The 16042-nt window shown below is 40.4% G+C and overlaps 1 protein-coding gene and 1 long non-coding RNA gene across 4 annotated transcripts in view; one reads left to right on the forward strand and one right to left on the reverse strand.

The window, feature by feature from the left end:
- Positions 1-656: 656 nt before the first annotated feature.
- Positions 657-15930, forward strand: LOC127003216 (uncharacterized). 3 transcript variants are annotated; one of them, XR_007757013.1, is made up of 3 exons: positions 657-920; positions 11263-11397; positions 15789-15930. It is a non-coding gene; the product is annotated as an uncharacterized LOC127003216 (long non-coding RNA). The 3 variants fall into 3 exon arrangements; XR_007757011.1 differs by having other exon boundaries at positions 15557-15845; XR_007757012.1 differs by having other exon boundaries at positions 657-907; positions 15557-15845.
- The window catches only part of LOC127003214 (NADPH oxidase 5-like), a 72998-nt gene continuing 63645 nt past the window's right edge, over positions 6690-16042 (reverse strand). The window contains exons 18-22 of the mRNA XM_050869589.1: positions 15853-16004; positions 10731-10940; positions 10245-10448; positions 9643-9708; positions 6690-7044 (exon numbers count right to left, since the gene is read on the reverse strand). Coding sequence (XP_050725546.1) covers positions 6913-7044; positions 9643-9708; positions 10245-10448; positions 10731-10940; positions 15853-16004 — 764 coding nt within the window. The 3' untranslated portion in view covers positions 6690-6912. The remainder of the gene's footprint in view (positions 7045-9642; positions 9709-10244; positions 10449-10730; positions 10941-15852; positions 16005-16042) is intronic.

Consider the following 16042-nt stretch of genomic DNA (forward strand, 5'->3'; position numbering starts at 1 on the left):
TTAAATCCACCCGGATACATTTTCCCTTATTTCAACGTATTACAAGCCTTGATTAACTGCCCTCACCCACCCAAAACAATCACGAGGGACTATTTACCGTTTCCAGATGCATGGCTCCCCTCGGCAACAGGATAATTCGCTTCAAAAAACAAAAAATAACACACCAGCCTCCCTCCACGGCTGGGGCCGGGTGTGTGCGAGAAATGCCTCCTCGGGGAAATAGGTCGCGATACTACCCACTACATATGTCCAATGGGGTAAAGACAGCAAAAAACGTCTTAATTTGCCTTGATTTATGTCTCTTTAACCACCTGTGATCTATATATAAGCGTTGAGATTCCCCAAACCAGGAGTGAGTATCAGCTCAGAGTAGTTCCTCCTATGTAATCTCCTATGTGTTTGTTTTAAAGCCTTCTACTGATTTTAAGTGTTTATCTGATGTATTTGCAGTGTATTAAAGCCGAAAAGGGATAGTTAAACGGTAGTAGTGAGTGATAGATTGAAAATTAGGCATGTTTCAAGCCCTCTTCGCGAGCTATTTTCCGGCTGCGAGGTGATTCCTACCACCTCAATACAATAGATTCTCGTACTTTAATTAAATGACCCTCGAACACAGAGTTATATACTTACCTCCACTTTGAGGTTGCCGGCTGGAGCACAGAGTTGGCTAGACTGGGCTCCCAAAGATGGCGGCCGAGGTACTTCCGGTTGCTGCACCCGAGTGTCTGGCTCGCGCGTTCTAGGTATATAACTCTGTGGGTGAAACTCTAAAACTAAACCACTGATTCACCTCTGTGTAGTAGTAGTTAGAACACCTAACTATGAACCCGGGGCCCCAGAGCTGATCCCAGCCTTAGCAGTTAGCACTCAGCTCACCTGACTATTCATCCTGTCTTCCAGGGCTTCAGTAAGTAGGGAAGGTAAGCTGGGGCAACCAAGATATCTCATGCCAGTGTCTCGGGCTAATTGTCTTATACCGCCATAGACTAAAGGGCTAATGAGATGGAGATGAGCACCATGGCAACACAAATTTTAACACATACCCTCAACTATGCTTTATTTTACTGATGCCAATTTTTTTTCAGGTTACTTTGTCAACATTTAAGATATATAACAACCCTAATGCTTCAACAGTTGCTAATCTCAGGCAGTTTCTCTGCTAGTGGTTTAAAATCAAATTTAATTCAACCAAATATGTTGCCTTCAGTGTTATGTGTAGCAGCATATTTGCAATTAAGTATTACAGCCACTGGTCTTGCTTTGTTGTTGTTACCAGAAATGCAGTAACGCTTTCCGCTGTCACGAGCCTTGCTTTTTCATGTAATAATCAATGCCTCTCAAGATGATACCAAATGCTCACTGCTATCATTGACTCCAACATCATGTCTACAACTTATGTATTCATGAATGCATTAATGAACACCATCAGGAAATAGTACTGTAAACCATCACTAATGAAGAAAAAATTAAGATTTATGGTGTGGGAGGAAAACTGCTTAGTGCAATACAGTCTTTCTATGAGGATGCATTTGCATCTGTCAAAATTACTGGAGAAACAAGTGAACATTTTGAGATAAAAGTAGGCTTAAGACAAGGGTGTGTCATGTCACCATGGTTATTCAATATTTATATGGATGGTGTCATTAGAGAAATGAAGGGCAAAGTTGGAGAAAATGGAGTAAGAATGTTCGATGAGGGAAGGAAGTGGGTACTGAATTCGATACTGTTTGCTGATTACACGGTGCTCATTGCAGAAAATGAAAGTGACCTACAAAATTTGGTCAGTGTTTTTGATAGTGTCTGTAACAGGAGAAAGCTGAAATTAAATGTCAACAAAAGTAAAGTGATGGTTTATGAGCGAAGTAGAAGTGAGGTTGTAGATTTTGTATGCCCATATAGATTAGGAGTTGAATGCGAAAAACAATGCAAAATAATTTTTGAATGGTGAAGAAATGGAGGAGGTCAATGAGTTTAAGTACCTTGGATCAGTTATGTGTAAGCATGGTGGTACAGAGGGTGGTACAGTAAGAGAAAGGGCATTGCAAGGAAGAAGGGTGGTAGGGTCTTTGGGACGAATCATGAATGGCAGAAGTGTGAGCATGGAGGTAAAGAGGGATTTGAGAAATACAAAAATAGTACCAACCCTCACATATGCAAGTGAAACGTGGGCCTGGAATATAAGTCAGAGGTCTAGAGTGCAGGCAGTGAAAATGAGTTATTTGAGGAGTGCTTGTGGTGTGAGTAGAATGGATGGAATGAGTAATGAAAGTGTGTACGAGCATTTTGGAACGTGTCACAGGGGTGAAGGGAAGAAGTGTGGAGTGGTGGAAGAAGTGAAGCGACAGACTTTAAAGTGGTTTGGCCACATGGAGCGAATGGAGGAGAGTAAGATGACCAAAAGGGTGTATGTGAGTGAGATACAGGGAGGGAATGTTAGAGGTTGACCTCCAGTGAAATGGAGGGATAGGGTGCAAGAGTACGTTAGGGAGAGGGGGGAAAGATCTTTGAGAAACTTTGAGCAGGCAAGGAGGGAGTGTCTGGATAGAGAAAGTTGGAAGCTCTTCTGCCGTGGCCATCCCCTGGTGGGAGTTCCTAGGAGCAGGCATTGATGAAATGATGAATGATGATGATGAAGAAAAAATTAGGGGAAGGGGGTGGCATTATGCTATATTTAAGAATCTGTTATATCCAAGGGATCTGAATTTTTTGCATATAACAAAGTTTGTTTTTTCAGTGAGCTTAATGTTCACTATTTCTGACCATTCGCACATATAACAGAGTTTGTTTGTATATATTGAATGTAAAGTTGGGCACGGAAGGCCAAAGAGAAGGTGTTTACAGTCGAGTGAACAAAATTAGACTGAGTATGCACATCACTGATGACTGCCCACTCGGCTTTGTTTCCATTGCTGCCAAAAGACATGCATATACAATATATATTTTCTATTGGTATTTAACTGAACTGAACCGCGCATATACCGAACTGGCCCCAAAAGTTTAAAGCCAAAATTTTTTATATCGAGGTCTGAAAATGTGAGGGTTTACTGTAGCTACATTGGCCTCATGTCCACTGTGGGAATTTCGTCAAAGATAGCGCCATGTTGGATGAAATTAGTGTTGGACAAACAAAGGAACCTAAGGGAAAATATTATTTTCTGAAAAATATTCTCAACCCTCAATTTCCTGGATATCAGATATCCTGGAAGATATTCATTGTCCGGCAATTGTTTGACATATACCTGGTCTAATCCTGGAACAGAAATGGAATCCAGATAAAATATCTGGGGTTAGGCTAAGTTTGGCAGTTGCTAGACATATGCCTATAGCAATGTCTGCAGCAGTTGCTAGGTGGCCGCATGTTGTTGCTGTGGTGTTGGTGATAATGTCACCTCCACTACGGGTTCATTAATTCACTAAGCTTCATATTCTTGTTCAGAGTTGTTGACTTCCTTTAATTTTATTTGCTATTTGAGTATTAGTACTTCACTCTCTCTCTAAGTTTATCTGTGCCTTCAATGAAATGTCCACCATGGGTTCAATAAGCTACTGCTTCTTCTTGTGACATACATTCTTGTGTGCTAACAATTATCAGCTGAGAAGCTACTTGTAGTTATGATTGTTTTCAAAATCCATTTCATATTTTTATTACCTGACTTCTATTGAAAAAAGCATTTGTTATTTAATAATTTGCATGGTATGTATTCACGGAGTCAAAAACAATAGTGAGGACAATGTATAGTGATACAGAGGAGTTTGGAATTGCAATTGGGCTACATCAAAGGTCTGCATTGAGTCCTCCCCTTTTTGTGGTGGTAATGGACATCCTGAGTGAAGCAATTGGTTATGAAGACATCTCAGAGCTGCTATATGTGGACGATTTGGTGGTGGTGGCAAGATCAGAGGAAGAACTAAAGAGAAGAATGTTAGAGTGGCAGGAGTGTTTAGAGAAAGGAGGATTAAGGGTTAATGTGGGAAAGACAAGGACGATGATTGCAAGTAAAGGAGGAGGAGAACAAACTGCAATAGTGGACACACATGGAAGACAGCCAAGACAAGTAGATAGCTTCAAGTATCATGGAACAATGGTGGACAACACAAGGAACAGAACTGGATGTGAAAAGTAGGATAAGAGCAGGGTGGGCAAGATGGAGAGAAGTCTGTAGTGTAATACTTGATAAAAAGATGCCACTTAAATTGAAAGTGAAAATCTATACTGTGGTTCTTTGACCAGCTTTATTGTATGGTGCAGAGGCATGGGCACTGAGAAGGAAGGAAGAAAACAGCTGAAGAGGACAGAAATGAGAATACTACAATGGTTGATGAGAGAAGGGAGGACATCAGGACAGACACAGTGTATAGGGATGTATGCAGGTTCTTTGTTTTGTCCTCAGAGAGCGAATTGTTCATAGAATTATATGGTCTATCACATTATTGTGTACACAAAGTATTAAAAACTTATTGAAAAGTTATTACCTATTAACATTATGAGAGAAAGAGGGTGGCGGCAGTGATATGGCATGTCCGCTAATACCACCAGGCCTGAAGTGATGATAAAATGGAAAGCATATATATATATATATATATATAAGTGTATATATATATATATATATATATATATATATATACACTTATATATATATATATATATATATATATATATATATATATATATGAGTAAATCTAGGGATTATTAAAATGCAACTTTGATGGGTTTAATGAATAATGAGTTATAGTCAGTATTTACAGTATGATAATAGTCAGACCATCACACAAGATGGCCTCCATTACAGGAAAGACATGACTGAGTACATATAGCCTGGTTATGGGTCTGATATGCTTTTCTGCATTCTGAACACTTAAAGGCCTGTTCATGATCACAGTGCCTCGAGCATAGGCGGTTGAAGAGCTATCACAGGCCTGCTGCAGCCCGCTGAAAACCTAGTAGTTTTTCAGCGGGCACAAGCGAGTTTTTTCAGCGGGCACAAGCGGTAAGCCCTTCAACGGGCAGACCGCTCGCCTGTGCTCAAGGGCACTGCTCAATTGTGTGGACGGGCCTTAAGAAGGCCGAGAATCGAACTACAATCAGAGAGATATGGGAGGCCACCACTCTATCCATTCAGCTAAAGTGGCCAAATAGAGTTTTTATTTAACAATGATCTGGGCTGCTCATTCCCATCTGGACAGTTTTGCCTCCTGACATTTCTCTCCCTGAACATATTCCCTTTAATACATTTTTCCCTGTGTACAAATGTAAACTTCTGCTTAATCTGAAATGTATGAGACATTCATTTAAGCCAGGCAGAGAAAAAAAATCTTTTCCATGGCCAGAAATTGAAGAGACTAGTGAAATAATGCATAACAATGATGAAGACTTCTCACTCCCATCTGGACAGTTTCACCCCCTGACGTTCTGCTCCTTGATAGATTCCCTCCTGGACATATTCCCTCTGAACATATTACCCTTTAGACATTTTTTCTTGTGTACATTTTCTTCCCTGGATTTAATATAGTGACCTTGCATCCAGTGTGGGAATTTCATCAGAGAACGTATTGTGATGGATAAAATTAGCATTGGACAAACAAAAGAACATATGGGAAAAAATAATTTTGTCAAAAAATTTCTGAAAAACACACTTGTCTCAATATTCTAGATATCAGATTTCCAGGTCAAAATCCGGGGTCCAGCAATTGTCGACCATATGCTCACTCAAGTTCTGGAACCAAAATAGAATCCAGATAAAATGTCTGGGGTTCAGCTAAGTCTGGCGGTTGCTTAGCCAAGTCCGTGATTCGCAACATTGGGTAGGTGGCTGTGTGTTGTCGTGGTTATGGTCAAAAGATCCAGAGAGAATGCCCAGAGGTAATACGTTGAAGGAAAATATCTGGGAGGAGAATGCCTAATGATGGAAATGACCAAAGGGGATTGTTGTGGAGGTAAATACCGAGATGTGTGAAAAGGGAATGGTTCAGAGTTGCAAATGTCATACACTCCACAATGATCAGTACACTGTGAGCAACAGGCTGTATAAGCGTGATACTGAGCATAGAATACTGATTGCCAGGTAATTTTTTATCGCCTACAAATTAGAGTTAACTTATGGTTGCAACAATGGAATGCTATAAAAAATAATGAGCATAAACTAAAAAAATAAAAATAAAGCTTTTCAACTTAATCTAACAGTAATACTCATGGAAAAAAAGGCAAACAAATGCAATGGAACACATTCATTACAATTATAAATATGAAAGAAAATGTAAAAGAGATATACAAATTTACAGGCATTACTACAAAATTGTCTTCATACAGAAAGACCTTCATTCACATTAGCACTGCACAGGTAAACAAAACAAATTGAGAAAGTTGTTTTGTTGTGAACAGCAGATTGGTTATAGGCACAACAAAATGTCCCTTCAATCACCTTAACTTTTCCTCACCACATTTAGGTGGGAAGTTATATACTGGCTTTACACACACATAGACAAAACAGAAAACAAGATTCTTTCATTGAGAATACATAGTTAAGTGGTTATAGGCAGAATAGACCATCTATTCAACCCATGACCTCAACTTCCTCCTCCTCCTCCTCCATATTTAACAAAGGAAATAAAAAGTGAGCTCTGGCATGATAGGGGACTTATTAAACCTACACAGCACTTACCTAAATGTCTAGATATATTCATAAGCTCTCTCTCTCAATGAGGATTATGGATTATCTTGTTGATTTGGATTCTTTAAGTCCACTTGCTTTATGCTTCTCTATACTTTCTTCCTCATCCTTGTCTTTCTTCCTTTATTCATTCATTTGTTCGTTGTGTCTTTCCTCTTCTTCTTCCTCCTTTGTTGAAATGGTGATTTGTGCAATAGAAAATACAACAAACACACACACACACACACACACACACACACACACACTAGAATATCTCCTTTCTGAATTCAAGGCCATACTCGTCACACTTGTAGCGTAGCGTGCGTCCAAGAGCTGGAGGACCGCAGTAAAACACGGTGATCTTGCCCTTCTGTTGGTTGGTGAGCTGTTTGAACACCTGGTGATAGAATATGAAGTAGTGCAGGCCGGTTAGAGAATGGGAGGTACAAGTAAGATTTCTATCTGTCTGTCTGTTATCTATATATATATATATATATATATATATATATATATATATATATATATATATATATATATATATATATATATATATATATATATATATATATATATATATATATATATATATATATATATATATATATATATATATATATATATATATATCTGTATTAGGTATAGATAGATATACATAGATTTACAGTAGGATCTCACCAATAACATCTAGCTAGTACCTGAAAAATGTCTTTATTAACAAAAACGTTATATTTGTGACATTAAGATATATGTATAAAGGGCTTATTGGTGCCTCCATTACAAGAATTTGGGTAACCAGGAGATATATCCTTTGAAGGGTCCTTTGGCTGTGCCCTACAGCCAAGTCAGTCCAGCTGCTGATATGGGTTGGTTTGGGGAGGGACTTGCACCCCCTCCCACCAAAAATACCTCTTAGCCAAACACAAGATAAGAAGTAGATGTCATGGTCGTGGCGCTGGAGTCACCCTCGACTCCAATCTGGTTTCGCTTGGGGGCCTGACCTTGCAGCAGACTTCCTTGATGCATCTGCATTGGTCAAGCCTGCCATGGATGAGGGGTACTTGGCAAAGCCCATGAAACCCCTGCATTTTGAAAGAGGAAGGGCCTCCTAGCCCTTGGTTTGTATTGGGGGTGGCTGGAGAGGCACAGAGTGGCACCTGCCTGAAGCACCAGCACCAGGCGCATGGGCTCCTGGAACATGCTGAGCCTCTCGGATCACCACCGACTACCCTACCTGTCAAATGAGCTCAGAAGGCTGAGGGTGGATATACTGGGACTCTTTGAAGGAGGCCTGGCAGTGGGGGTACACCTACTACTGACCCAGCATTGAGCAAAGGTGCCTGTCTTAAAAAGTAGCTCTAGGCATCTTCAGGTAACTGCAGCTACTTGTGATTGAGGTTACTCTGGTTGATGAGCATATTATGTGAGTGAGGCTGAAGCACACACTGGGCTTCATGTATCTTGTTGCAGTTTACACTACTGAGACACTACTGAAGACAAGGAGGTGTTTGGAGGTGCTCAAACTCATCTCTGAATTACGTAGACTCATGCCCCCTTGGAACACATTATCTTGGGTGACTCCAGTGCTGCTACTGGCACTGTCAAGATTGGCTGAGAATTTTGTTTTGTGTTCCATGACTGGCACCAGGAACACCTACAGCTCTCCTGAATTTTGCAAAATCCAGGAGGTTGAGAATTGCAGGTTTTTGGTACCAGTGACCAGAGTTGCACTGTTAGAGTTATAGCACTGCCGGGGGGTAGCTCTATTTCTCTGTATTCTCCAGTGTCTCCCTCCATTCCTAGACCTTGGACGCTCTCCACTGCACTCCTCAGCAGCTTTGTGAGTTTCCCACAACTCTTCAGGGTCCTCCAAAGTACCAAACATTTTAAACCAATTTGAGGTTGCCACTGCATTGTCCTGAGTGCATGCCTGACCCTTCAGTTTCTCAAAATGGAACCTCAGAGGGTTGCATCAAAGGCTGTCAGTCTCTCATGTACTGTCCCTCCTGAACCCTCATTGGCATAGGGCAAAAGGGATGCAGTCACTCATTGGTTGATTATATTATTTTGATTGTATATACACACAAGCATTACTTAAATTTATTTTCATATTCAACAGTAATTTAGATTTGTGTGCTTGTAACTTATTCAGCCAAAACTAGCTTTTCTGACATGCATGGGGCACCTCATACTTTGTTTGTAGCTTCACAAACACTGCCACGTTGCACAACACTGCTCCAGAGCTGTATAAATTTATGTTAATGTGGCCTGCTCTACTCTAGCTCCCCCATAGCATCTCAGTCTTTTATAAAGGAATTAATCAGAATTTATGGTAAACTCTGGAACAGCTTTGCTTGGGAACACAAGAGTTTTAAACTTTGGATTTTCAGCTATTTTGAATAAGGTCTCCCCTCTATTAGTCTGATTTATAGAGGGTTTACTGGAGAGAGAGAGAGAGAGAGAGAGAGAGAGAGAGAGAGAGAGAGAGAGAGAGAGAGAGAGAGAGAAATGAAGGTTAGAGTGGGTAATCAAATGGATATACAGGTAGTGTAGAGGTTGTGAAGTCTAGAAAGCAAAGAATGGAGAGAAAACATTATACCTGAAAACATGAAGTGAGTATCACTGTTAAGAAACATACAAAGGTTGTAGATCTATTCTAATAATGACCAAGAAAAATAAGTCGTCTTGGGCAGGTCATACCTTGGATAAAATTGACAAGTAGAGTAACAATGATAGCCCAAGAATTGTGAAGGTCATGAGAGAGACAGAACCATGTTAAGAGGTGAAATTGGAACCTTTGTCAGAGCAGGATGGAGCACACTAACAAAAACAGACAAAGACAGAAAACATTGGGAAAGGCATTTGTTTTGCATCAACTTAGTAATTGCTAAGGATGAAAGGGTTGATCATGACAGTTAAGAAGAGAAACAAAGAAGATATAGGGAGAGATGAATGGTAATGACACCCAGAGCAAAAAACAGGCCATAAGCATACGTACTTTGTCCCAGTTAGGTCTTCCTGCGTTGGTTCTGGTCTTGAGGCCCGTGATGAGGTCCCGCTTCTCCTGTACATGAAGAAAAAATATGATGTCTTTGGTTCACACAAGCAAATTAGAAAAATATAAAAAAAAGACAGGAGTGCAAAGGCAATGGTTGTGATGCATGAGACTTTGTGTGTTTATTATTTATCTATTGCTTTTCCTATTTCCTTCTTCACTTAGTTATAGAAGATTCCTGTTTGCAGACTTCTATACCTTGTCATATCTTCATTTCTTTATCTTGCCATTTCTCTCTTTACTCCCATTTCTTCACTCTTCTTCATCTCCCCCTCTTCCCTCCTTTTTCCCACCTTTTCCTCTCTTTTTGTCATTTGTTCTCATCTCCCTATCCTAGCCATGCTTCCCAACCCTCCTACCCTTCCCTTCCACCCATCTTCTCATCCTTCCACCCATCTTCTGTTCTCTTCTCTTCCCATACCTCTCCTTCCTTCCTTCTCTTTCCTTTAACTTGCCCACCCTTCCCAGATTCACTTCCTTGCCTTCCCTTTCTTTCCATCTACTCCTCAGTTTCCCTTCTACCCATCTCTACCTTCTTCACGCACCTTTTCATGTAGGAGGTCCAGGGCAAGTTGTAGACCTACGGCCTTCATATCAGTCTTCTGCAGGGCCGAGGTGATGTACATGTGCATATCTAAGAAGCGCTCCAATACCCCGCCTTGCTCTGCCTGCTCAATCTCCAATTGCGACAACAGATTCACGAACCACTCAAACGATCGCTGGTCTCGGTTGATCCAGAAAAAGTCAACCTGGATGTGAGGATTAGACAAAAAAGATGTAATGAAATACACCTGATTACATTTGAGAGAGAACATGTAAACTTCATCCATTACATGGTTCATCTGAAGCTCAGAAAGGGAAAAAAGTTGAGATAATTGAAATAAGATCTTGGTTCATCGAGACTGACTGACTGACTTTCTCTCTCCAGTTGGACAGACATACCTGTAGAAAGATAGAACAAACACACACACACACACACACACAGTCACACACACCCATTATATACCCCCACCCATACCACCCACACACACCTTGCGCAGGTTCATCACAGACTGCGGAAGGTCACTGGTCCAGGTGTGGGTGCAGCGTGGGCAGGTGTGGCGCGCCTTCCAGTATTTGTGCATGATGGACTGCAAGATGGAGGCAAAAGGGGTGACACCAATGCCTGTGGCGATGAGAACGGCGTGTTGGGCCCGGAAAATGTGGCTCGACGGGGCTCCAAAAGGTCCATCCATGTACACCTGCAGTGGGAGAGGGGAGGGGGGGGGGATTACCTGTGCTCTTACCTGTATATATGAGCTGTCTAGAGTCAGAAGGGTGAGTATGTCAAATAGTAGCTTGGCATGTCATCTTTCTGACTCTCAATGGCTCATATATGTTGTGATTCATACCCGTCAGTTTCTGCACATTAAAATCAGGTGAGGTTTTATGAAAGAGATAAAAACTCAATTTATTTCTTGCCTTACAAGTTTCACTACATTAATGTGACCCAAACTTCCTGACTTAAGCATTCTTATGAAAAATAAATTGAATAAACCCAAATCCATTTTTCACTTTTTTCAGAAATTCAATCAATCAATCAACAGAGGCATATGCCGGGAGGCACGTCACCTCACCCACTCTACAACACCAACCCCAGCAGTTCCTCTAGGCCAGTCTGCATGCAGGCCTCCTTCCCATCCTTGTGTATAATTTGAGGTACCTGCTTATATGTTGTTCTATACCTGTGTTGTAGTGTTATATAAATATGTCCTGTAGCATTTTTTTTTATTTAAATTCTGAATTTATCCTGCACTCTCTTCTCCCTCTTCTTCTTTCCCTTCCTCTCATCCTCTTCTCTCCCTCTTCCCTCCTTCCTTCCTTTCCTTCCCTCCTTCCTCTCTTCCTTGCCTCCTCCCTCCTTTCTCTCTTCTCTCCCTCTCTCCTTCATCTCTTCATTCCCTCCCTTACAAGTATTTCTTACTGAATTGTTATTCACTGTCAGTCCTCTCTTTCCCATGTGTGTGTATTTACCTAGTTTACCTAGTTGTAGTTTTACAGGGCCTGAGCTACGCTCGTGTGGTCCCGTCTCCATATCTGTACTTGTCCAGTTTTTCCTTAAAGTTGTGCCCACTCTTTGCCGATACTACATCCTCACTTTGTCTGTTCCAAACCTCTATGTTTCTTTGCAGGAAGCTATATTTTTTTATGTCTCTCAAGCATCTTCCTTTTCTCTATTTTTTACTGTGTCCTCGTGTGTTGCTGGTGTTTCTTACTTCTCTTAGTAGCAACTCCTCGTTATCTACTTCTTCCATTTTATTCCACAATTTATAAATTTGTATTAGGTTTCCCCTTTCTCTTCTTTGTTCCAATGTTGGCAGGTTCATTTCCTTTAACCTTTCTTCATATGATAATCCCTCCAGTTCTGTAACCATCTTTGATGCAATCATTTGTATTATTACTAGTTTTATTACTTGTTTCTTCTTATGGGGAGACCACACTGTTTCCGCATATTCCATCTTTGGTCTAATCATAGTGGTAATCATCTTTTTCATCATATCTTTATCTATGTAGTGGAATGCTATTCCTATATTTCTTACCATTCTTTACGTGTCTCCGAATATCCTATTTACATGACTCTCTGACTGTTGATTATCTTGTATTGTCACTCCCAGATCTCTCTCTTTTTGAACTTTTAATATTTCTCCATCTCCCATTCTATATGTCCATTTTGGTCTCCCTTCACTCTTTCCCATTTCCATTACACGATATTTCTTCACATTAAACTCCTTCTCCCATTTCTTACTCCAATCCCAAATCTTATTTAGGTCCTCTTGCAGAATTTCAGTCTTTACTATTTCTTCTTATGTGTTTCAGCAATTTTGCATCGTCTGCAAACAAGCTCATGTAACTATTTACTTTCTCCGGCATATCATTTATATATACTAGGAAAAGTATTGGTGCCAGTACCAATCCTTGAGGCACTCCACTATCTACATTTTTCCATTCCGATTTCATGTCCTTTACCACTGTTCTTATTTCTCTTCCCTTTAAGTAACTTTCCATCCAGTTTTTCATTTTCCCTTTCAGTCCTCTATTTTCCAGCTTCCATAATAGTCTTGTATGTGGAACTTTGTCGAAAGCCTTCTTCAAGTCCAAATAAACACAGTCTACCCATCCATCCCTCTCCTGTGTCATGTCCGTCACTCTTGAGTAAAAGCTCAATAAGTTTGTTACACATGAATGCCCTTGTCAAAGCCATGCTGTTTTCTGTAATTATATTGTGTTCTTCTAGAAATTTTGTCCACTGTTTATCACTTTTTCACATATTTTACAAACTATAGGGGAGAGCGGTGATATCACGATTCGGACAATGGGATGGTCCGGCCATAGCATTTATTGTAATGTGTATGGGATTTTGTGTGAATGTGCAAAACATTGTTGCCTTGGCCCACAGAGGGACAACCACACCCTCAGAGCTGTTCTTTTCGATGCAAGTTCGATTTTATGTTTTTTTGCATCTCATACATAATATTTTCAGGGTATCGTAAGCTCTCATTTCAAAAACAGGGCAAGTAGCAAGCGATTTATGTGACTCTCTGGCTGGTTATTATCTTGCATTATTACTCCCAGATCTCTGTCTTCGTGTACTTTCTTTAATATTTCACCATCTTCCATTTTATATGTCCATTTTGGTCTTGCTTCACTTTTTCCCATTTCCATAACATGACACTTCTTCACATTGAATTTCATCTCCCATTCCTACTCCATTTCCAAATCTTATTTAGGTCTTCTTGCAGAATTTTGCAGTCTTTACTGTTTCTTTTATGCTTTAGCAGCTTTGCATCGTCTGCAAACAGGCTCATATAGCTATCTACTCCCTCAGTCATATTATTAATATATACTAGGAGAGTATTGGTGCCAATATCGATCCCTGAGGCACTCCGCTTTCTAAAGTTCTCCATTCCGATTTTATGTCTTTAACCACTGTTCTCATCTCCCTTCCCCTTAGGTTGCTTTCCATCCAGTTCTTCATTTTCCCTTTCAATAATCCTTTATTTTCTAGTTTCCATAGCAGTCTTGTGTGTGGAACTTTGTCGAAAGCCTTCTTTAAGTCTAGATAAACGCAATCAACCCATCCGTCCCTTTCCTGCATTTTATCTGTCACTCTAGAGTAAAAGCTCAGTAGGTTTGTTACACATGAGCGCCCTTTTCGAAACCCATACTGTTTAGTAGTGATTAAATTATGCTCTTCGAGAAATCTCGTCCATTGTTTCTTTATCACTTTCTCACATATTTTACATACTACACTGGTCAGTGATACAGGTCTGTAGTTCAAGGGTTCTTCTTTCTTTCCACTTTTGCATATAGGGACCACTTCGGCCCTCCACTACTCCTTAGGCACTGCACCAGTTGTTATTGAGCATTTAATGATGTCATATATCGGTCCAACCAACTCATTTCTACATTCTTTCAATATATACCCTGAGACACCATCCGGTCCTACCGCTTTCCTCTCTTCCAGCTCCCCCAACAATTAATATATCTCCTCTTTGTTTACTGAGACTTCTTCCATATGAACATTTATCTTGTTTTCTTGTGGCTCTTTAAATATTGATTCTTTAGCAAAAACTTGCTGGAACTCTTTGTTTAGTAACTGCGCCATGCCTTTAGGATCATCGATTTTCACATTTCCATCGCTCAGTCTTTCAATTGTTTCTCTTGGTTTAATCTTTCCATTTATGAATCTGTAAAATAGTTTAGGGTGTTCCTTGCACTTTTCCACAATGTCCATGCTTTATCTCTTTTTTCTTTTGCCTTAGCACATTTTGCTGTGTGTGCGTGTGTGTGTGTGTGTGTGTGTGTGTGTGTGTGTGTTTACCTAGTGTTTACCTAGTTGTAGTTTTACAGGGCCTGGGCTTGCGCTTGTGTGGTCCCATCTCCGTATCTGTATTTGTCCAACTTTTCCTTAAAGCTTTGCACACTCTTCGCCGATACTAAATCCTCATTTAGTCTGTTCCAAACCTCTATATTTCTTTGCGGGAAGCTATATTTCTTTATGTCTTTCAGGCATCTTCCTTTCCTCATTTTTTTACTGTGTCCTCTTGTGTTCCTGGTGTTTATTCCTTCTTTTAGTAGTAACTCCTCATTATCTACTTCCATTTTGCTCAATAATTTATAAATTTGTATTAGGTCTCCCCTTTCTCTTCTTTGTTCTAGTGTTGGTAGGTCCATTTCTTTTAATCTTTCTTCATATGTCAATCCCTCCAGCTCTGGAACCATTTTTGTTGCCATCCTTTGTATTCGTTCTAGTTTTTTTTGTTTCTTCTTGTGGGGAGACCACACTGCCTCTGCATATTCCAATTTTGGTCTACTCATAGTGGTTATTAACTTTAACATCATATCCTCATCCATGTAGTGAAATACTAATCCTATATTTCTCACCATATAATACGTATCACCGAATATCCGATTAACATGACTCTCGGGCTGTTTATTATTTTGTATTATCACTCCCAGATCTCTCTCTTCGTGAACTTTCTTTAATATTTCTCCATCTCCCATTTTATATGACCATTTTGGTCTCCCTTCACTCGTACCCATTTCCATTACATGACATTTCTTCGCATTGAATTTCATCTCCCATTCCAAACTCCATTTCCAAATCTTGTGTGTGTGTGTGTGTGAACCCAAAACACGCTTTCCTTGATCTGTGTCTTTACCCTTCACATTAACAACCCCAACCATTTGTCCTCCTCCTTACAACTCATCCCAGCCTCCCTCTGTTAATCTCATGTCAGTTTTTTTCTTCTGCTTATCAGTGACCTCTCTTGTGCTCCATCCCACTCAAAACCCCGCTCTCCTTCCTTCCTTACAGATTTTGGGCCATAGTCTTATAATGGCTCAGTACAAGGTTGCAGAATTGCTCCATAAGAAAATAAGGAAGAGTGAACAAAGAGCCAATTTCTCACATCTCACTTACTCACTCATGTATCTATGTCATATAAACTCCCTTCCATCAACCTCAATTCACAACCAATCTCAACCATAATCACCATCATCACTATCACCACCACTTCAACATTTACTAATACTACCATGTCCTGTAGGCTAACTCAAACTATCACCACCATCCTCACCATCACCACCACCACCACCACCTCTACTACTTACCACCAGAGGCTTGCCCATCACTGCACACCCACCCTCCACCAAGGCCTCCTCCAGTCTGCTCAGCTTCCTCATTTTCCTGTCTTCCTGGCGGGACTTCTTCCTCTCCACCTGTGACTTGCGGCGAGCACGTCCCTCCTCTGCCACAGCCAAGTCTGAGGGCAAGGGAAAGAAAAGTGAGGGAAGAAGTGAT

This window comes from Eriocheir sinensis, chromosome 25 (assembly GCF_024679095.1).
Source record: "Eriocheir sinensis breed Jianghai 21 chromosome 25, ASM2467909v1, whole genome shotgun sequence".
In the NCBI taxonomy this organism is placed as follows: Eukaryota; Metazoa; Arthropoda; class Malacostraca; order Decapoda; family Varunidae; genus Eriocheir; species Eriocheir sinensis.